The 22,819-nt window shown below is 44.0% G+C and overlaps 1 protein-coding gene across 4 annotated transcripts in view; it reads right to left on the reverse strand.

Moving 5' to 3' along the window:
• Positions 1 to 22,819, reverse strand: part of LOC127632407 (protein 4.1-like) — a 148,265-nt gene that overhangs the window by 53,796 nt on the left and 71,650 nt on the right. For all 4 annotated transcript variants that reach the window (XM_052110979.1, XM_052110981.1, XM_052110980.1 and 1 more), the window contains exons 2-3: positions 22,670 to 22,791; positions 21,894 to 22,055 (exon numbers count right to left, since the gene is read on the reverse strand). In XM_052110979.1, coding sequence (XP_051966939.1) covers positions 21,894 to 22,055; positions 22,670 to 22,771 — 264 coding nt within the window. In that variant the 5' untranslated portion in view covers positions 22,772 to 22,791. The remainder of the gene's footprint in view (positions 1 to 21,893; positions 22,056 to 22,669; positions 22,792 to 22,819) is intronic.

A 22,819-nucleotide genomic window follows, 5' to 3' on the forward strand; every position in this document is an offset into this window, starting at 1 on the left:
ATTATTATTATTATTATTATTATTATTATTTCGTTATTTGTTAGTTTGACAGTTAAAATTTTAATAAATTTACATTTATTCATTAGGCAGAAACATCAATTGTATGATACCCCCAAGTATCTAATAGACTGTACTGTATATATCATGGAACACATGTATTCAAGTGGTATAAAAATGGCACCAACAGCACTATGTGTCACACTATTTCGCTGAGTGCTGATGACCAACTGCAGCATGTGCCATACAGGATTCACTTCAGTCTACTAAAACAGACTTTACAGAGGATGAATTGATGCAAACTCAAACACAGGGGATTCTTCATGAGCCACTGTCTGAAGCATGGGCTCAGGATGGAGTTCACCAGTATTACCACCCATAAGCTTCCAGCAAGACTGCAAAGCTCCTCACTGAATGATACCAATATCAACTTGGTCAAAGGAGAGACAAACCTCTCTTAAAACTACATAGAAAATGAATTAACAACTAACAATAGCCTTCATCCGCCAAAGGACATCAAAGGACAATGCATCTACGTGTACATCCTCAGTTAATTTGGGATGACTTCAAGGATATTAACACTAAAACTTATAGTTCATACAAAATCCTTTTGTTTTAATCGATGACCCACAACACTTAGTTAACTAATTATAACCACTAACAGTTCTAAACATAAATAACTAATATTGGCATTATATTCATACATTTTCTGTTATAGCATAACTTCATTTTTCAGCTGCTTTGAAACAACGGCTGTTGTGAAAAGCGCTATACAAATAAATTTTACTTGACTATGATGACAGACACAAACACACACACACATGCACGCGTGCACACACACACACATTAACTTGTTTTTATATCATTGTGGGGATCTCCATAGACTTCCCTGCTTTTTATGGATTTTATACCGATCTAACGACAATTTCTTTCCCCTAACACTAACTTTACCCCTAAACCTAACCCCCACAGAAACCTCTTTGCATATTTACATTTTCAAAAAAATAAAACATCGTTTAGTATGTTTAATAAACAATTTCCCTCATGGAGACTACTGGTTGTGCCCCACAACGTAGGTGATCTCAGGTTTTACAATCCTTGTGGGGACATTTGGTACATCAAAGAGTAATTCTGAACAAAAAAAAATCCAATATCATCATATTTTTGTTGTGTTTACTTTTTTGGTTAACATAAAACCACACTATTCAGGCTAATGTCAACTACTGTATATGATGAAGAATTTACCCGAAAAGTCTCAGGACAAGGTTGTTTTTCATGAATGTCATGTGTGGCCAAGTTTTTACTACACTTTTATTAGGGCAAGTTGTCACATGTGTTTTAATTGTTATACATTACAATATGGTGTTCATATCAAGATGGTGCCGTGGATGGCAGCCTCGGTATGGAGTTCTCCAGCTCTTTTGTTGTTTTTATTTGTTTGTCCTGTGTTTAGTATTTTTTTCTTCCAATCAGTTTTACAAAGAATGAAATGCTGAACATTCGGCAGCACATACCAAAAAATCTTTTCAAGGTTTTGGACTATTCGGATGCTTTGCTGGACATTTTAGTCAGAGGCGCAGCTGTGATGTTCAAGTGCACATTGAGATGTGAAGGAAGTGAGCCAGAAAGCTGGTCAAGCTCAGTCAGCGTGGCTTTCGAACAGCGCTGCCGAGTATTCATCTAGCGAATCTCCGCTTTCTCCCTAACAAAACAGACGAACTACATCTCCTCACCCGTACAAACAAGGACTTTTCAAACTCTGCTGCCTTGTGCTTCACAGAAACCTAGCTGAGTGAAGACATTCCGGACAGCGTGCTACATCTGTTGGGCTTTCAGCTGTTCAGAGTGGATTGCATTGCAAAGTTAACAGGGTGGAACATGCTTTTACATCAATGAAAGTTGGTGTACAGATGTAACAATGTTAAAGAATACGTGCTGTCCAAATCTGGAAGCGCTCTGTATCAACTGTAAGCCTTTCTACACACTGCATGATTTTCCTTGTTTATTCTGGTGAGTGTTTACATTCTTCCACATGTGTGCATGAATGGAGCTTTGCAACAGCTGGCTGATCAGATCAAAGACATGGAACAACAATACCCCGACTCACTTATTATTATTCTGAGAGATTTTAATAAAGCTAACCTCATCCGTGAACTGCCAAAATACAGAGAGCTCATTTCATGCCCCAACAAAGACAGAAACATACTGGATCATTGCTACAAAACAATAAAGGATGCATATCGCTCAGACCCTTGAGCAGCTTTGGGACTCTGTGATCACTGTCTGGTTCATCTTCTTCCAACCTACAGGCATAAACTAAAATCAGCTAAACATGTAGTAAATACTGTAAACAAATGGACTACTGAAGCAGAGCTGGAACTACAAGCCTGTTTTGACTGCACTGATTGGAGTGTATATGAGGCTGCAGACACCAATCTGAATGAGCTCACAGATACTGTGACAACATATATAAGTTTCTGTTAGGACATGTGCATTCCTACTAGTTCTTATTTAACATAAAACAATGACAAACCATGGTTTACAGCTAAATTTAGGCAACTTGATCAGGCAAAAGAGGATGCTTACAGAAGTGGGGATAAAATCTTGTACAGTCAGGCCAGGAACACACCGAATAATGAACACTGAAAGGAGTGGTTAAAGAAGCTACTCTGATAAGCTGAAAAACAAGTTTCCAGCTATTGACCCTGGAGAATAGAATAGGATATACAGACAATTGGAAGAGTTTTAGGGGTAGACCTGACCTACTAAACAGAGACAGACTCCATTCCTTCAGGGAAGGTGCCCTCTCCTCTCTAGTAATTTGGCTCATAGTCTTAATAATGATAATATTTGACTAACTGGGGCCCAGGTCAGGAAGTAGACAAACTGGTTCATCCGAACGTCTGCTAGCTGCCTTGAGACATCACACAGGTCACATAAACTACAACACATAGAGACTGTATCACCTAGATATCATATAGAGACTATGTCTGTTCCCTGAACCACCAAATCCTCACTAAATCATTTGGAGAAAATTTTATTAAGGTCAAACTTGAACAAACAAAAAAATTTAAGATAAACATAATATAAAGATGAGGCTACTAAACATTACATCTCTTTCTACCAAAGCACTAATTGTAAATGAAATTATAACAGATCACAGTTTGGATGCGCTCTGTTTGACTGAAACCTTGCTTAAATCGGATGAATATATTAGTTTAAATAAATCTACTCTCCCAGGTTGTTGTTATAAACATGAGCCTCGTCAGAAGGGTTGAGGAGGAGGTGTTGTTACAATTTCCAGTGAAGTTTTTGGTGTTACTCATAGGACAGGATATAAATTTAAGTCTTTTGAACTAATACCGCTTAATGTGACACCGTCAGTGTTACGATCGCTGGTTGTCTGCCCCGTGTTTTCTGTGTTACCGTCACCACGTTTCCCGGTCTTCATCACTATGACATTGTTCGCACCTGTTTGTCATTTGTATAATCATGTGTCTGTGTATTTAGGCCTGTTTGTTCCTCCATTACCCTGTCGTTTGTTGCCTCAACTGTTGTGATGTCGCTGATGTTTCCCGTGCTCTGATGTTCGCTCCCATGCCTGTCTTCCCATGTTCATTCCAGCCGTGTATTCCCAGTTCCAGTGTTTTCGTGTTTTAGTTTCAGTTTCCCCCCGTGGATGTTTCATTTGTTCCATTATTTAATAAAAGTGTAAACAAGACAAAACTGGAACAAATGAAACATCCACGGGGGGAAACTGAATCTAAAACACGAAAACACTGGAACTGGGAATACACGGCTGGAATGAACACAGGAAGACAGGCATGGGAGCGAACATCAGAGAAAGATCACGGAAAACACGGGGCAGACAACCAGGGATCGTAACAGTCAAATATAAATAAAAACTCTGTTGATTTTTACCGTTGCTATTGTATATAGATCACCTGGGCCTTATTCTGATTTCCTTGGTGAATTTGCAAATTATTTATCATATCTTGTAGTTACTGTAGATAGAGCTTTAATTGTTGTAGATAATGAAAATGACACATTGGGATTAGCATTTATCGATATTCTCAAGTCTCTTGGAGTCAGACAAAATGTAACAGGACCAACTCATCGCCATAATCATACGCTAGATTTAATTCTGTCATATGGAATTGATGTTGATAATATAAAAATTCTGCCGCTGAGCAAGGACAACTCGGATCATTACCTTGTCTCTTGTATGCTGCGATCAACTAATTTTACACAATCTACACCATGCTATCGTTCAGGTAGAACTATTCTTTCACTAATGATAGCTTCAATAATAATCTTCCAGATCTATCTCATACACTCAGTAAACCCCAAAGCCTAGAAGAACTTGATGAAATAACAAAAAACATAAATACAGTCATCTCTAGAACTCTTGATAGTGTCGCCTCCCCTTTGATTAAAGAAAATTTAAGAAAAAAGCCCTGCACCATGGTACAATGATCCCACTCTTGTTTTCAAGAGAGCAGCTCTGAAAATGGAGTGCAAATGGAAGAATACAAAATTAGAGGTATTTCACGGTGCATGGAATAGTGTCTTTAGCTATAGACAGGCACTAAAAGCTGCCAGGTCAGCATATTTTAGCAAACTCATGGAAAATAACCCCAACAATCCTAGGTGTTTATTCAGTACTGTGGTTAAATTTGTTAGGAATAAAGCTTCAACAGAACCAGATATTCCGTCGCTGCACAAGAATATTGACTTCATGATTCCCCTTCTGTCGCTCTCTCCACGTTGTGTCGGAGAAGCGACACTAGGGGTCTCTCTTGAGCGCCGATATCCACCTCTGATCTATGAAAAAAGGCCAATGAGAGTTGGCAGCCGGTATTTGCATGTCCCGCCCCCGGACATACGGGTATTTAAGCGGCGCAAATACGGGAGTTCATTCAGAAAATTTTTTTGGAGCCGATGGTCTGTTTGCAGTCTGCTGCGAGAATACACACCCTGAACTCCTGTATCTCTGACGATCTGTTTGCTGTTGGATTTGACGGCGCACAACAGCGGCTTTCTCCTACTTTGCACGGCGTGCATTGTTGCCCCTGAGCGCTTCGACAGCGCAGACACACACCCACGCACTGTGTATTAAAAGAGCAATTTCCTTTAAAAGAGTAAATTCCTCTAAAAGAGCAAACACAGCGGCGTTGAACGTCCTTTTAAGGACGCGTCTTTTTCAAGATGCCCTTCCGCCCCTGTGTCGTTCCTGAATGCGGTAGAAGCCTCTCCGCTTCAGACTGCCACAGGCGCTGTCTCGTGTGTTTGGGCCGTGATCACACCGAGGCGGCGTTTGTGGATGGTTCATGTTCTCACTGCGAGAACATGACCATGACCACGTTGCAGTCGCGGCTTGCTTTCAACAGAAAGCAAGCCACCCCAGCTGCACCCCGCATTGTTCCTTCTTCCCACGGGATTGAGGACGATGCGGTTGGCGCTGGGGGCGATTTGGGGGCGGCAGCGGGTGCCGGGTAGCCCCCCGCGAACCTCCCATTCCCCCGACACGCTCGCTGGTCCCCGTCCATGCTCGCGGCGTTAGCGGCTCGCCTCACGGCCTGGCTGTCTATCCTCCCGAGCCCGAAGCAGATGAGCTTGCCGCTGCATCGGAGAGTGTGATGTCTGATGCCGAGGACTCCCCTGAACTGCCGCCTTCGGGCCAGCAGGCCCAGGCTGAGGCCGACGCTCAGATGTCTGACATGCTTTCCCAGGCCGCCGTAAGCGTGGGGTTGGATTGGAACCCTCCATCCTCCCCACAGCCTTCACGGTTGGATGACTGGTTCCTGGGGACAGCGCCGCTCGCTGCCTCGCGATCCCCCGGTCCCGCTTTTCCCGGAGGTGCATGACGAGCTGACGCCTACGTGGAGAGCCCCGCCTCCGCTTGTCTAGGTGCCACCCGCTCCACTCTCACCACCCTCGACGGCGTGAGAGCGCCACGGATACGGGCGATTCCCCAGGTCGATAGGGCAGTTGCGCACCATCTATGCCCCGTAGTCCTACCTCCTGGCGTGGCTGCCCGCATCTCCCATCCAAGCCCTGTAGGACAACATCCTCGCCAACGCTGAAGGCCTACAGTGCGGCTGGACGCGCTGCCTCCACCTCTGCATGCGATGGCCCTCCTGCAAGTCCACCAGGCCAAAGCACTCAGAAGCATGCACGGGGTGGACCTGATCCTGATGTGCTGCAGGAACTGCGCCATGACCGACCGCCTGAGAGCTAAGGCGCACAGCGAGGCACTCGGACAGGCGATGGCCACCCTAGTGGTCCAGGAACGCCATCTCTGGCTCAATCTGGTCGAGATGCGTGAGGCTGACAAGAACCGCTTCCTGGACGCACCTGTCTCCCAGATTGGCCTTTTCGGCGACACCGCCGAGGACTTCGCCCAACAGTTCTCCTCGGTGAAGAAGCAGACGGAGGCCATCTCTCACATCATGCCCCGCCAAGACACCTGCCGCCACGGGCCCTGCCCCGCCTGCTCACCGAGGGCATCCTCCTGCGGCGAAGAAACCAGCTCCTGCTCCGCCCCAACCCGGCCCAGCTCTCAGCCCCAGTGCCGAAGCACCCGCAGGCGGCGAGACGCCCTGTCTCACTGAACCTCCTCTAGGACCCAGAAGGCTCCCAAGCCGCTCCTGAGACAGTCGACCCAGAGCCAAGACGCTAGCTCCGAGGTGGTAAGACCGGCTCCGCCCCCGGTGGAGGGCCGGTGGAGAATCCTTTGTTTTTTCATTTGCCACACCCCTGACGGGGCTGTGGTACCCACATTCTCAATAAAAGAGCTATTTCCTTTGCCTCTGGTCACCTGGCCCGCAAATGCCGTTCTCACGGCAATGTGCTTTCAGATTACGACAGTCCCGGTACACCGGACGCGGCGATCCCGCCTTCCGCCTGCCCACGACTGTCCTCGCCGCCGGTTCAGACGAGTCCAGAGGACGCCACATCAGACCTCCTCCAGTCACGTAACCCGCCTGCCGGGCGCTGAGCAAGGTAAGTGCTTTGAGTCTATTCTCAGCACCTCAGCCTCAGGCCGCAACGAAGCTACCCGACGCTGCATTACCTGTTCCGCCACTGCGAGGCCCCGCCGGTACGTCCAAAATACTGGCCCCTTTGGTGCCCCTAGCGCAGAGCTGGGAAGCGTGGCTTTCGCCTCTAACGCATCACGCTGGCTGCACCAGACCATTCGACTCGGTTACGCAATTCAGTTTGCCCGCTCCCACCCCCTTCAGGGGCATCCGCTTTCTGCAGTACACGGCGAGCATGCCAGTTCCCTGCGCACGGAAATCGCGACCCTCTTAGCCAAGGGCGCTGTAGAGCCCGCCCCTCCAACCGAAATGAGGAAGGGTTTCTACAGCCCTTACTTCATTGTACCCAAGAAAGGCGGCGGCTTACTGACCAATCCTGGACCTGCGAAGTTTTCAATCGGGCCTTGTTAAAACTCCCGCTCAAGATGCTCACGCAGAGAAATATTCTGGCTGGCGTTCAGCATCTAGATTGGTTCGCAGCGTAGACCTGAAGGACGCCAGACTTCCACGCCTCAATTCTGCCACGACACCGACCCTTCTTACGGTTCGCGCTCGACGGCCAGGTGTTTCAGTACAAAGTCCTCCCCTTCGCCTGTCTCTGTCCCTCGCTCTTCACGAAGGTCGCAGAGGCGCCCTTGCCCCGCACGAGTAGCCGGCATCCGCATTCTCAACTACCTCGACGACTGGCTCATCCTAGCACACTCTCGAGAGTTACTATGCACACACAGAGACCAGGTGCTCCAGCACCTCAGCCGCTTGGGGCTTCAGGTCAACTGGGAAAAGAGCAAGCTCACTCCGTTCAGAGCATCTCTTTCTCGGGTTGGAGTTAGACTCAGTCTCAATGACAGCACGCCTCACGAGCGAGCATGCTCAGTCGGTGCTGGACTGCCTCGCTTTCTTCAAGCCAGGCACAGTGGTCCCTCTAAAACTTTTCCAGAGGCTCCTGGGGCATATGGCGCCCTCCTCAGGCGGTCGCCGCTGGGGTTGATGCATATGAGACCACTCCAGCACTGGCTCCAGACTCGAGTCCCGAGACAAGCATGGCACCACGGCACGCATCGGGTAAGGATCACCCCCGCCTGCCTCAAAACACTCCGACCCTGGACAGACCTCTGCTTTTTACGGGCAGGAGTGCCCCTGCAGCAGGTGTCCCGACGCATTCTGGTCACAACCGACGCCCCGTCCGGTGGGTGCCAGAGCGGCAGCAGCGGCCGCTGAAAGGGCCCCGCTGCTGGCACATCAATTGCCTGGAGTTGCTGACCGTCCTTCTTGCTCTCAGGAAGTTCCTCCCGCTAGTTCGGGACAAACATGTCCTCGTGAGATCGGACAGCACCACGGTGGTGGCGCATATAATCGCCAAGGCGGCATACGCTCCCGCCACATGTCACAACTCGCCCGCCGCCTCCTCCTATGGAGCCAGCAGTGACTCAAGTCGCTGTGTGCCACTCACATCCCCGCAAGCTCAACGTCGTAGCGGACGCGCTATCACGACAACGCCTGCCCGGCGGGGAGTGGAGGCTTCACCCCAGTCGGTCCAGCTGATTTGGGAACGGTTTGGCAAGGCCCAGGTAGACCTGTTTGCCTCCCAGGAAACCTCCCACTGCCCGCTCTGGTACGCCCTAACAGAGGCTCCCTCGGGACAGACGCTGCTGGCACACAGCTGGCCCCTCGGGCCGCGCAAGCACGCATTTCCCCAGTGAGCCTTCTTGCACTGGTGCTGTGCAAGGTCAGGGAGGACGAGGAGCAAGTCACGCTAGTGGCCCCCTACTGGCCCACTCGGACTTGGTTCTCGGAACTCAGGCTTCTCGCGACAGCTCCTCCCTGGCGAATTCTCCTGAGAAAGGACCTCCTCTCTCAGGGACGGGCACACTCTGGCACCGCGCCCAGACCTCTGGAACCTCCACGCCTGGTCCCTGGACGGGATGCGGAAGAGCTAGCCGGCTTACCGGCGACCGCTATGAATACAATCAACCAAGCCAGAGCCCCTCTACCAGGCACCTTTACGCCCTAAAGTGGCGCTTGTTCGCAGATTGGTGTTCTTCCCGAACTGAAGACCCGCAGAGATGCGCGATCAACTCAGTGCTCCTGTTCCTACAGGAGAGGCTGGACAGGAGGCTGTCCCCGCCCACCCTCAAGGTGTATGTTGCCGCCATTGCCGCCCACCACGATCCTGTAGACGGCAAGTCTTTGGGTAAGCACGACTTGATCCTCAGGTTCCTGAGAGGCTCCAGAGGTTGAATGCCTCCCGGCCAGGCCTAGTTCCCTCCTGGGATCTCTCGGTAGTCTTGGCAGGACTCCAGAGACCTCCCTTCGAGCCGCTTGAATCAATTGGACTCAGGGCCCTCTCTTAAGACGGCCCTGCTGATCGCGCCGCCTCTATCAAGAGGGTCGGGACCTGCAAGCCTTCTCTGTCAGCAACACTTGCCTGGAGTTCGGTCCGGCAGATACGCCTGTGATCCTAAGACCGTGATCGGGCTATGTGCCCAAGGTTCCTACCACACCCTTCCGAGATCAGGTAGTGAACCTGCAAGCGCTGCCCCGGAGGAGGCAGACCCAGCCCTTTCGCTGCTGTGTCCAGTGCGCCCCTGCGCATTTACCTGGACCGCACACAGAGCACCAGATGCTCTGAGCAGCTCTTTGTCTGCTTTGGGGGACGGCAGAAAGGGAATGCCGTCTCCAAACAGAGGCTCGCCCACTGGGTTGTCGATGCCATCACACTGGCTTATCACACCCAGGCCGTGCCCCTACCGCTTGCTGGTCCGAGCTCACTCAACAAGGGGTGTTAGGCCCTCATGGGCACTGGCCAAGGGCACCTCCCTAGCAGACATCTGTAGAGCCGCGGGTTGGGCAACACCCAACACCTTCAGCGAGGTTCTACAACCTCCGTGTTGAGTCGGTTAGCGCCTCGTGTTTCTCAGGTCCGAGCCCGTAGAACTCAGTAACACGTAGACCGACCGGCCAGGTGGATCGCTTGCGCTCAGCCCCTTTTCCTGATGTCAAGGTAAAGTAGTGCTCTTCTTCCCAGGGCGCTCCACTCCGAAGTCGGGACCCTGGTCGATTCCTCCCCAGCCCTCCAGGTCCACGGTTCAGCAGAGGAACCCACCGACCCAGCCACTGCGGGTACCCTGATGGCTACCCTGTACTGGTATAGGTGCTCCACAGGTAAGGCCTCCTGCTCGGACTCCCCTGTGTGTAATTCCACCTGTTCTGTCCCCTTACGAAGCGACCCCTGTGTCTCCCTTAGGCAGTTACAGCTGCCCGGTCGCCGTGCTGTAGCAACTCCCCCTTCGAGGCTGGATCTACCACTGCACCATACTTTCCACACGAGCCCTAAGACGGCCGTGTGACATGTCTACCACTTTTCCTCCCCAAGAAAAAGGGCAAGTGTGGTCTCCGCGAGGGTCTGGATAAGACCCCTTCCCTATATGCGTAAGGGCCCCGGCCGTGATTGCTCTATGCGAGAAACATAGAGAGAAAGAGGCCCAGCCAGGCTGGCCCGCTCCCATGTTGGCAAACATCGCCTTGTTCCCTCCCAGGGTAACTAGAAGGATTCCGATGTTCTTATGGGGCATTGGGGAAGGGTACGTGCAGCCAGGTACGGACGATGCGAGGCACTGGATGAAATCCCTGCCCGCCTCTGTATCGGGCGGTTCACGTACACGTTCAGCGCATGGCAAGATTGAATGGGTCCCCTAGTGTCGCTTCTCCGACACAACATGGAGAGAGCGACAGAAGGGGAACGCTTGGTTACGTATGTAACCTCTGTTCCCCAAGGGAGGGAACGACACGCTGTGTCTTTCCTCCGCCATGTCGCTGAACCGAGCCACTGTTGTGGCCGGACCATTTCCGCTCCTCAGAAAAATCCTGAATGAACTCCCGTGATTTGCGCCACTTAAATACCCGTGATGTCCGGGGCGGACATGCAATACCGGCTGCCAACTCTCATTGGCCTTTTTTCATAGATCAGAGGTGGATATCAGCGCTCAAGAGAGACCCCTAGTGTCGCTTCTCCGACACAACATGTCTTTCCCTCCCTCGGGGAACGGAGGTTACATACGTAACCAAACGATTTCTTTACTGTTAAAATTGAAATAATCAGAAATAAAATCTGTCATAGCACCTCAGAAAACAGTGTCTCATAATTTTCCTCACTTGCAACTTCAATCATTCGCTGTCATAGGTCAGGAAAAGCAAACAAAACTTATCGAAACATCAAAAGCCACAACATGTTTGTTAGATCCAATACCAACCGATCTCTTAAAAGAGGTATTCCCTGTAATCTCAGAACCTCTTCTTAATATTATCAACTTCTCGCTATCTATAGGACATGTACCAAGAAACTTTAAAACGGCAGTTATCAAACTGCTTATTAAGAAGCCACAACTTAATCTTGGAGAACTGGCTAATTATAGACTGATAACAAATCTCCCATTTATGTTGAAAATACTAGAAAAGGTAGTATCCTCCAAAATATTTTCATTTCTACAGAGAAATAGTATATATGAACAATTTCAGTCAGGATTTAGGTCTCATCACAGTACAGAGACTACACTTTTTAGAGATACAAATGACTTGCTTTTATCATCTGATCGTGGCTGCATTTCTCTTTTAGTGCTTTTAGATCTTAGTGCTGCATTCAACATGAAAGATCCCGACATTCTCTTAAATAGGCTAGAGAATTATGTTGGTATTTGTGGAGTTGCATTAACAGACCATTACCACTTTGTATATGTAAATGAGGCATTTTCCTCATTTACAAGAATGTTGTGCCACAGGGATCAGTTTTAGGGCCTCTCTTTTCTCATTGTATTCCCCTGTGAAATATTATCAGAAATCGTGGGATTCCACTGTTATGCCGACGATACCCAACTTTATATTTCTTCTAAACCTGATGAGATTTCACAATTCTTCAAATTAGCAGAATGTATCAATGAAATATAAGATTGGATGGCCAGAAATGTCCTTCTACTCAATTCCGACAAAAGAGAGGTACTAATTATTGGACCAAAAACCACTAAAAATAAGCAGCTAAAATATAATTTGACTCTTGATGGATGTACTGTTACATCATATTCAACAAGCAAAGAACTTTTGTTATATTTGATACCAATCTGTCCTTTGAAAATCAAATTACCAATGTTTGTAGAACAGCATTCTTCCACCTCAGAAATAATACTAAATTGCTGATGCCGAAAAATGAATTAATGCGTTCATGACAGCAAGACTAGATTATTGTAATGCATTACTGGGAATGTCCAACAACTTCAATAAATAAACTTTAATTGGTTCAAAATTCAGCACCTGTTAAATTTTGTATTAATTTTACAATTCTGTTAACTACATACAGAGCTTTGAAATGTTTAGCTATGCAGTACTTAAGTGACCTTCTACCATGCTATATTCTATCACTTTCATTACGATCACCTCTTAATTGTTCCTAGAATATCAAAATCCACAAAAGGAGGTAGATCTTCTTCATATTTGGCTCCTAAACAATGGAATTGTCTCCCTAACACTGTTCGAGATGCAGACACACTCACTCAGTTTAAGCCTAGACAAAAGAATATTTAGCTAGGCATACACATAATTTATCCATCAAATCACAAATAAAATTAGGCTGCTTTAGTTAGGTCTGCCAGAACCAGAAATAGTGATCATGATCTATAACTGCAATAAATTTAATGACATCTTTGCTAATATTATTTTATTTGTTTCCCTGTCTCAACCTTGGGACTCCTATCCTGAGGTCACCAAAACCGGCTGGAAATGCTCCATTCCTGTTTTGTGTTGGACTACACTGCTATGTATCGCTGTGTGATGATTGATGACTATTAGCAGCCGGTGCCAGCCAAACATCACTTCAGTCTATTACAATGGACTTCATAGGATGAACTGATGGCAACTCCAACAATAAGACATGGGATACTTCATATGCCATTGCCTGAACCTTGGACCTACCGGCCAGGTTGAACTGCGATGCACCTAACTGATCTCTGCCTACATCACGTTGGTCTAATGATGGACTACTACTCTATTGCCAACAAAACCCTTAACAAGAACAATTGCATCTATAAGAACTTCTGCAGTTAATCCAGAATGGACATCAAAGACATTAGTCATTAATCTTAAGGTTCATACAAAATCTTTGTTTAAACAATGACCCTTAACACATAGTTAGTTTAATAATTTTAAACCATGACTTGCACTATGCACAAGTAATATTGGCATTAAATTCATGATGTTAGCTAGAGGGGAACTGACCCACACAATGAGTCTGGTTTCTCCCAAGGTTATTTTTCTCCATTAACCAACATCTTATGGAGTTTAGTGTTCCTTGCCACAGTCACCTTTGGCTTGCTCACTGGGGTTATAAATACAATTATAATTGAATTACTCATTTTAAACACAAATCACAATCGTATTTCATCAAACTACACAATGATGACTCGAAGACATAATAGATATTATGGTTTTACCTTCTGTTAATGTCTGATCTTCTGTAAAGCTGCTTTGAAACGATGTGTATTGTGAAAGGCGCTATACAAATAAATATGACTTGACTTGATGCTGCATCAGTGTGTAGTGGCCTAAAATAATTGACTAACTTCAAGACACCATCCCCCAACACTGTAGGGAATCAACAACTGGCTGAAGACTTGAATGTGTTTTACAGTAGATTTGAAAGGCCCAGTCTCACAACCCACACCAGCTCTGACCTTCACAAACATCAACACCTCCTGCACCCCCCACCTCCCCCTTCTGCGAAGACATGCACTTAAGATCTGTGAAGACAAGGTGTGCTATGACTTCTGGGAAAAAAAGACAAGGAAAGCGCAGGGACCACACAGTATTTCACACACTTGTTTAAAATCCTGGGCTAACCAGCTGGCACCCATCTTCACACGTATCTTCACTAGATCACTGGAGCATGGGGGCCTTGTTACCTCAGCGTGTATTGATGCTGACTACCATCCCTGGAGACACAAGTTCGAATCCAGGGTGTTCTGTGTGACTCCAGCCAGGTCTCCTAAGCAACCAAATTGGCCTGGTTGCTAGGTAGGGTAGAGTCAAATGAGGTAACCTCCTCCTGGTCATGATTAGTGATTCTCGTTCTCAATGGGGCATGTGGTAAGTTGTGCATGGATCGTGGTGGGTAGCATGAGCCTCCACATGCAGAGTCTCCGCAGTGTCATGCACAATGAGCCACGTGATAAGATGCAACTGAGACTTGTCCCCCGCCACCAGGATTGAGGTGAGTAACCGTGCCACCATGAGGTCGAACTAAGTAGTGAGAATTGGGCATTCCAAATAGGGAGAAAAGGGAATAAAATAAATAATAAAAGAATATATCACTGGAGCAGTGTGAAGTTTCATGCTGCTTCAAATGCTCCATCATTCCTGTCCCAAAGAAACACGAAATCACAGGAATTAATGACTACAGACCTGTCGCTCTGACATCTGTGGTCATGAAATAATTTGAGAGATTGGCATTGGCCCACCTGAAGGACATCACTGGTTCCTTTCTAGATCCCCTGCAATTTGCTTATCAAGCAAACAGGTCTGTGGATGATGCTGTCAATATGGGATTGCATCATATACGGCAATATCTGGACAGACCATGGACATATGCAAAGATCCTATTGATTGACTTTGACTTTCAAAACCATCATCCCAGCTATTCTCCAGACTTAATTACACTAACTCTCTGTTCCCACATATATCTGTCAGTGGATCACCAGATTTCTGACGGACAGGAAGCAGCCAGTGAGACAGGGGAAATTCACTTCCAGCACATCCAATGTACAATCAGCGCTGGTGCCCCAGGGATGTGTGCTCTCCCCACTACTCTTCTCCCTGTATACCAATGACTGCACTGCCAAGGACCCCTCTGTCAAGCTTCTGAAATTTGCAGATGGCACTACTGTCATGGGCCTCATACAAGATAACAAGAGTCTTTATACAGAAGGGAGGTTGGCTCACTGATGCAGTCAAAACAACCTGGAGCTGAACACCATCAAAAGAGTGGAAATGATTGTGGACATTAGGAGGAACACCCAGACATTGACCCCACTCACCATTCTAAACAGCACTGTGGTAGCAATGGAGTCATTCAGGTTCCTGGGCACTACCATCTCACAGGACCTGAAGTGGGAGACCCACATTGACTCCATTGTGAAAAAGGCCCAGCAGAGGTTGTACTTCCTTTGCCAACTGAGGAAGTTCAACCTGCCACAGGTGCAGCTGATACAGTTCTACTCAGCAGTAATTGAGTCTGTCCCCTGCACTTCAGTAACTGTCTGGTTTGGTGCAGCTATGAAATCGGTCATCAGAAAACTACAGAGGACAGTTCGGACTGCTGAGAGGACTATTGGTTGCCTCCTGCCCTTCCTTCAAGAGCTGTACATTTCCAGAGTGAGGAAAGGGCTGGAAAAATAATTCTGGACCCCACTCACCCAGCTCACTACCTTTTTGAACTGTTGCCTTCTGGATGGCGCTAAGGAGCACTGACCACCAGAACAATCAGGAGCAGAAATAAAAAGGTTACAGTGGGCAAAGATAGACACTGGACAACAAATAAGTGGTGTTATGGATCTTAACCCATTTTTCCCCAGCGTTTGTGGGATCAGCTAGACTGAAAGGTGCGTGAGAAGTGCCACACCTATGGCAAGTGCTACAGTAGTATGTGGACAAACTGACAGGTAGAATGCCAAGGATCTGCAAAGATGTCATTGCTGCACAACGTTATTCAACCGCAGCCACAAGATGCAGTTTTGAACCCAAGCAAGGGTGTTTATTTACAAATTGTGCACAAGTGAAGGCAGACTGGTGAAGTAACTGTTCTTAGTGGAGATGGAGGGTGAATGGTAAAACTAAGCCAGATACACAGATGCGAGCTGATGTCAAGGGAGGTGTTCACTTGAAGGCGAATCCACAGGTGAGTGTATCACATGGTGAACACTGGAGCTATGGTAATTAACCTACAGGAGGATGGAGAACGGGAAAGTATACCACAGGAGATCATTGGAGAATGGGTGTAATCCACAGGAGATTGATGGGGCAGAGTGTAGTATTTCACAGGATATTGCTGGAGAATGGGTGTGTAATCCACAGGAGAATGCTGGAGAAAGGGTTAGTATTCCGCTGGAGATCACTAAAAGCACAGGTAGGTAATCGACGGAAGATCGGTGGAACAGAGGTTAGAGTCTGTGAACACGGTGGTGACCAAACAAAGAGTGAGTGTTTGTGTGTGCTTCTTATAGTGGTGCTGATTGATAGCTTGAATTGGCTGCAGGTCCGGGTGATTAGTACTGAGTTTGAGCGCTGTGATTGGATGACTGGGGAGTGTGGTGTATTTGTGACACACGTGGATGATTTTTTGATGAGAACACTGAAGTAGTTTTTAGAAGTTCAGATTTTTTCACGTTAATCATATCCTGACTATACACTGAGATCAGCTGAATGCCACCAATTTCTTTCCATAAGAGCAAAATCTGTATATTATTCCAAACTTTTGGCCACCAGTGTGTGTATATATATATATTGTATTGTATTTATTTATTTATTTTTGCCTTATTGTGTATTTGTATATATACTTATATTTTCTATTCGCTTTTTATTTAGTTTATTTGTATTTATTATCTCTGTCTTATTACTGCATTTTTTGTGCACTGAAATCTTCTGTCACCAAGACAAATTCTTTGTATGTATAATCATACTGGGCAATAAAGCTAATCTTAATTGTGATATTTGTTGGTGAAAACACTGTGAAAATTTACCCCATAAAGTGTGACAACATATCTCACTTTTGGAGCGTATTCTCATAAAAAGGCCAACGTGAAACATTCACATAAGTAAAAAAGTGTCAAATAGTTGTGGTCTCCCCTATAATGTGTATTCTAACATTCTTATATCATCTCTGAGAAATAAATATATTCTTCCTTATAGAATGACCGAAAGTTTGAGATCGTTCAGCAGATTTAATCGGAGCTGTCTCTGAATACAGAACCCCGCAGGAAAGAATGATAACATAGCATGGTCTGTCACTCCACTGTGTCTCTAACAGCCACAGCTGCTGCTGATGACACTGCCACTTCTTTCCAGGCAACCGTTTCCCTAGCAACGGCAAGGCAGCTGTTGCCACAGCAACAGATGGAGTGTGCTCCTCTTGGATGCTTGTTCTCCTCCTTTTACCTCATTAGGACTGAGGAGATGAGAGCTTTGTTGTAAATGCAGATGTTTAATGTATCATAATCAGTGTTGGGTAAGTTACTCTAAAAAGTTATTCATTCCTAACTACTAATTACATCTTCCACAGTGTATTTATATTACTGTACTAATTAATCTGTCTGAAAAGTAATTGCATTACATATTACTAATTGTTTTCAAAAACCCATATCAACCTCAACCAGATGAACAGTTTCATGTCTATACTTGTATTGTTCTATTGATTCTTTCAAATAAATAATTTAAAAGCTACTAGCTTCAACATCAGATACTTGGAGTGTCATATGATTGTAACAATTGAGAATAAATCAAACAGCAGAAAACATGACTTCCAGCAGAGATTTTGACATTCACAATTAAATTATGAATGCTATTTCAATTTGAATTCAATTACTGAATTTGAATTGAATATGAATAGAGGTAGCAAACAGAATTCAAAATTAAATTTGAATTTACAGAAGTAGAATTAGAATGGAATACAATTCTAAGAAATGTATGTGTCACCCGCACACACACACACAAGATGAGACAGTCACAATGTCGGAGGAAACTGCTTTTATTTAATAGCAGTGCAGGCAAAAGTACAAACAGGGCAAATCCAGAGAAGAGTTGTCGAGGGGAGCGTAGGGTCTAAAGCCGGGGAATCAAAGTATAAACGGGGCAAATCCAAAGAGAGAGGTCGAGGAAAGCGTAGGGTCAAAGCCGGGGTAATCAGATTCAGCAGAACGAGAAACACTAAACAGGGGAGCTAGGGGAACACAAGAGCTGGCAAGCTAAGGGGTAAACTAGAGGAGTTCAGAACTAGACGAGACTAGCGGGGGGCAAAGACACGGGAAACTAAATACAATAACCAACGGGAGTGAGACGAAAGTGCAGGTGTAAACAATGAAAGGTGATGAGACGAGTACAGGTGAAACTGATGTGGAGATTGAGACGAGTGCAGGTGTACATAATGTTCTGGCGATTGGGAGCGGGCATGTGAGCCCGAGGGGGGAGATAGTGTACGAGCATGTGAGCTCGTAGGAGCAAAAACGAGCATGCAAGCTCGAGCGAGCAAAACGGGCGTGGAAGCCCGAGGTAGCAAAACGAGCGAGGAAGCTCGAGGGGGCGGAGCGAGGGAGCGGGGTTCGTGACAGTATGTAACTGCTGTAAGAGTAGTTTTTAATAATACACTTTAATTTACTGTATGAATTACCCACATACTTGTTATAGTAAAGATAATATATGTTCTATTTCCATAAACCTTAGATAATATTAATAGTGAATATTTTTTATTTATTATATATATATATATATATATATATACAGTATATAGTGCAGTACTATATATATATATGTATATATATGTACATGACACATATATATACATATATATATATATATATATATATATATACCTCTACTGAGGTATTTCAACTTGGGAATTATATTTATATATATATAACTAAGTTATATATATATAAATATAATTCCCAAGTTGAAATACCTCAGTAGATGGGTGCAGAGTATATAATATGTATAATTATATTAATATATATTTAAAATAAATTATTAGACTAAAATCTATTTTGTTTTCTCTGTACATCATTATAACTCTCCTAAAATGTACCTCATACATTCCCTTCTAAAGGTACTTTGTTCCCTTCTCACTCAAAGCGCTCGTGCTTGTTAAAGAGTGCCGTGCTGTCATAGCAACCATGTTACGTTTCATTTCCATTTTTCCTACGAAGGCCGTCTCGTTTAAATGAGGATTGTTTAAAGGAGGATGCTCAGTATACTGCAGCCTTTGAAACGAGACACAGCTACTATTCTTAACACTCTTATACTAGTGAGCCACGAGACAAAGGATCGCAAAACTAGTCTAATGATGCTGTCTTTATTTGATGCCCCCCTAAAAAGACCCTTAAAATCATTGTATTAATCGCAGCAAAATCATCACAAATATATTGTGACTACAGTCTGGACTAAGTTGCCCACCCCTAGTTGTAATACATTAACATATATGGAAGATGCAAAATTAGAGCTTTTTTCACAATTAATGTCTATTTAACAACCATATTTCCAATGTGTGGGCAAACTGGCACAAATACTGTGAAGCAAATTAGATTTAAAGAGGTTAAAATACCCACATAAGCCCTCCTACACACACACACACACACACACACATGCACCATATTTTACAAAAACCAATCCCGCTGTTCTATTTTCCCCTTGATAGAACATGGCTTGCAATATGCAGTAAAAATAGATTTTCAAATGTCTGCCACATTTTACGGCAGGGTATTTTTCTGGACAGGGGAGGAACTTGCCACTGTGACCTTGAGGAAGTCTCGGTTTTTGTATCTCTGGGCATTAACAAGGTTGAGCTAACCTGAGATTAGGCTGTTTAGCATCAGTATACTGATTCAAAGAAGCTAGTTCTTTCAGTGTCATCTGATTTTTATTGGCTTATATTTGAAAAGATATTGTTCCCTTAGTCATCATTTAATTACCCTTCCATTGTTCCAACCTGTTTGAATTTCTTCAAAGAACACAAAAGGACATGGTAGGCAGCGTGACAGCGTTAGTCACTGCTCACTTTAATTCTATTATATGTTTCATTATATTGTAGTGAATTGTGACTACCATTTTGCCTCTATATATTGTTCCTTGTGGTGTACAGTAGCTAACCACTTCTTCAAATTAAGCTTGATTGAAGTTGAACTACTTTTCGTGACTAGGGAATCTACAGTTTCAACGTATAAAATGTACCATGTTTTTGCATCTATTCACCGGCGTTACCGAAGAACAATGAACATATTTCCCTGTTGGTGGTGACAGGCTGCTGAAGCTGTTATATCTAAAATGAAAGAGTGTGCAACAGTCACTGTTTTGTGTAAGGGTGGCATAAAAGCTCAATGCACTAGAGCTATAATGGCTACTCATGAGAAAAGAAGTCTCACTATTTTCAGTGTTCAAAATATCAGATGCATTTTCATAACATTTATCTCCCAAACATACGCTTGATGTGAGCACTCATTGAACTGTCCTGTCACTTTAAAGTGGCATATAAAACCCTTTTATGTATGAACAACTTAGGAGAATCCTTTCAGATTTACAGAATTTGATTTTGTAATCAGTAAATGAGTGAAAAACAACTTTGTTACACCATACTTTTTGTTATTTTGTTATAATTTTTGTGTTTCACATTCATTGCATACTTATGATGTGATGATAATTACATTCAGCTACACAAAGTGTGCATATAACTGTACTTATTAGTCCCATCTGCATTTAATTTCTAAACACATTTACATTTAAAAAGGGACAAAATTGATTTATCATTTTCTAGGGATAGGTGGATCAGTCTTGAAATACTGACACTTCCGATATCTCATAATATTTCATGATTTTATGTTTATAATTGTTAATGGCAATGGCTTTTAAAAGTAATGGTCAATGGCGATTTTATCCTTAGAAATCATACACATTTTAATTTAATAGAGGTACTGGATATTGATTTCAGTGATCTTGACCTTAAAAGTACTTTTAGAGACAATTAATCAGATCAAAATGAAAATAAGCAGCATCAACCATCACTATCATTTACTGAACAATAAGAGTCCTGCTATTGTATTGTGTTGAGCATCTCTAGTGGTTCCCTCATAAAGGTTCTAAGAGTTTCAATTTTGATCAGTGTTCTGATGATTAGTAAAGATCTGTACATCTCTCAGGGAGTATATATGTAAAATTATTTATATTATATATTAAGATACACTGACATTTATACATTACTTTAGCTCAGTCCCAAATGATGCACTATACACTATGCACTTACAATATACACTATACACTCAGCCATGTAGTGTATGGATTTTCAAAGTGGAGTATCATCCCAAATGGAACACTTAACTGTTTCTTTACTACATGGAAGCATTCACCGTTTAACAGCTGTTGAAAGAGACATTTCAAATGCATGCGATATGTTTCTGCTAGCTTTAGCGTGTTAGCCAAACTCAGTTCAACACTTATAACTCAAATAATTAACATATTCAAACAGCGTTGAGTGATGATAAAGCATTCAACTCACACCTGAAAGGTGCCATATTCACAGAAGATTCACTAGTTGCAACTTTCTCCATTTTTTACAATTGTTTTCACACTAGCAATGCAGCCAGGTAACTCCTCTCCTTACGCCGTGTACAGTACCTCAAGCCACGAGAGCTGAGTGCATGAAGTGTGAAACATTCCACACTCCATTTTGAAGTGCATCATCCGGGTCATACTACACTTGCTTTTTTAAGTGTTAACGTATTACTCACACTTCTTACACTACAAAACTATGCAGAATAGAATATAATAGAATCTACATACCTCCGACTTCCATGAACATTTTTGAGTGATGACACACACAAATTGTTGAATTAAAAATCTTGAAATTCTATGCAAGAACTAGAAGGTACATTTTCATGACAATATGACAAGCAAGGACAACTGTGATCCTTTTAATAAAAGACAGTGTCCTCCACAGCCAATAGAACACGAAAATAATGGACTTGATCTGAAAAAGTTGATTTGAAGAGAGATCTTGTGCCTTAGCGTTTCACATGCAGCATTGTCATGCGCTCATGAATAAAAGATTTCTTCTCTTACCTCAATGTTATATTCATAATCAGAGCTGTCCAGAAGAGTCACTTTAAAGGGAACTGTCTTAGAGCGTTTGGAGGCTTTCTGATGAGATTTAGGGCTCTTGCCAGGCGTATTTATTTCTGAAGTGTCTTCTGCGTCTCTGTGGTCATCTTGAGACTTTTTTTCCTGTCAACAGTAATAGGATGATACTTAATTAAATTATTCATTATTAATATAAAATATAACAACTGTTATCAAAGGTTTTAGAACAAAACACCTGTTTTGATTGAATGACTCTAAAAGTGTTAAGTGGTGTATTTAAAATCAGTAAATCAGAAAGGTCATAAAGAAATAAAGGGTTCCTCTCTGTGATATAATTTCTCGATTTATATATATATATATATATATATATATATATATATATATATATATATATATATATATTGTTTTTTCCTTTGATAACAAAATAACTTACTGCATGTTGGATTTACCACAGCATTTTTTGGTTTTCGATTCATAGTGATTTCAGCCTTTTAATAACACGTTTACATCCCTGGACAGTTACACCAAGTAGACATATTTAAACTTAGACTTTAAACCCATAAAAAATTTTTTTGTAAATATCAACATTTATTTTAACATGTCCATCATAGAAGAGTTGTATTCAACTCGTCAACTCATCTGAGTCTATTTTTCAAAAAATGTATATACATCCACACAAAACCAGAGTGTCATATCATTGACCCAGAAACACAAAAGCAGGATAGCTGACCATGTGAAGCAAGAGTATGTATTCCCACCTGTTTGGTCATTTTGCCATCTGATGCTGACTCTGGCATGCTGACTGCGGACCCCTTGTGTTGGGGTGGCACCTCCGCATCAGGCCCCGTCTCTGTCCTCATAGTAACCTCTCTTTATCTTACTGGAGAGAAAAAAAAAATTAAGTCATA

The sequence above is a fragment of the Xyrauchen texanus genome, chromosome 39, assembly GCF_025860055.1.
Source record: "Xyrauchen texanus isolate HMW12.3.18 chromosome 39, RBS_HiC_50CHRs, whole genome shotgun sequence".
NCBI classification, from domain to species: Eukaryota; Metazoa; Chordata; class Actinopteri; order Cypriniformes; family Catostomidae; genus Xyrauchen; species Xyrauchen texanus.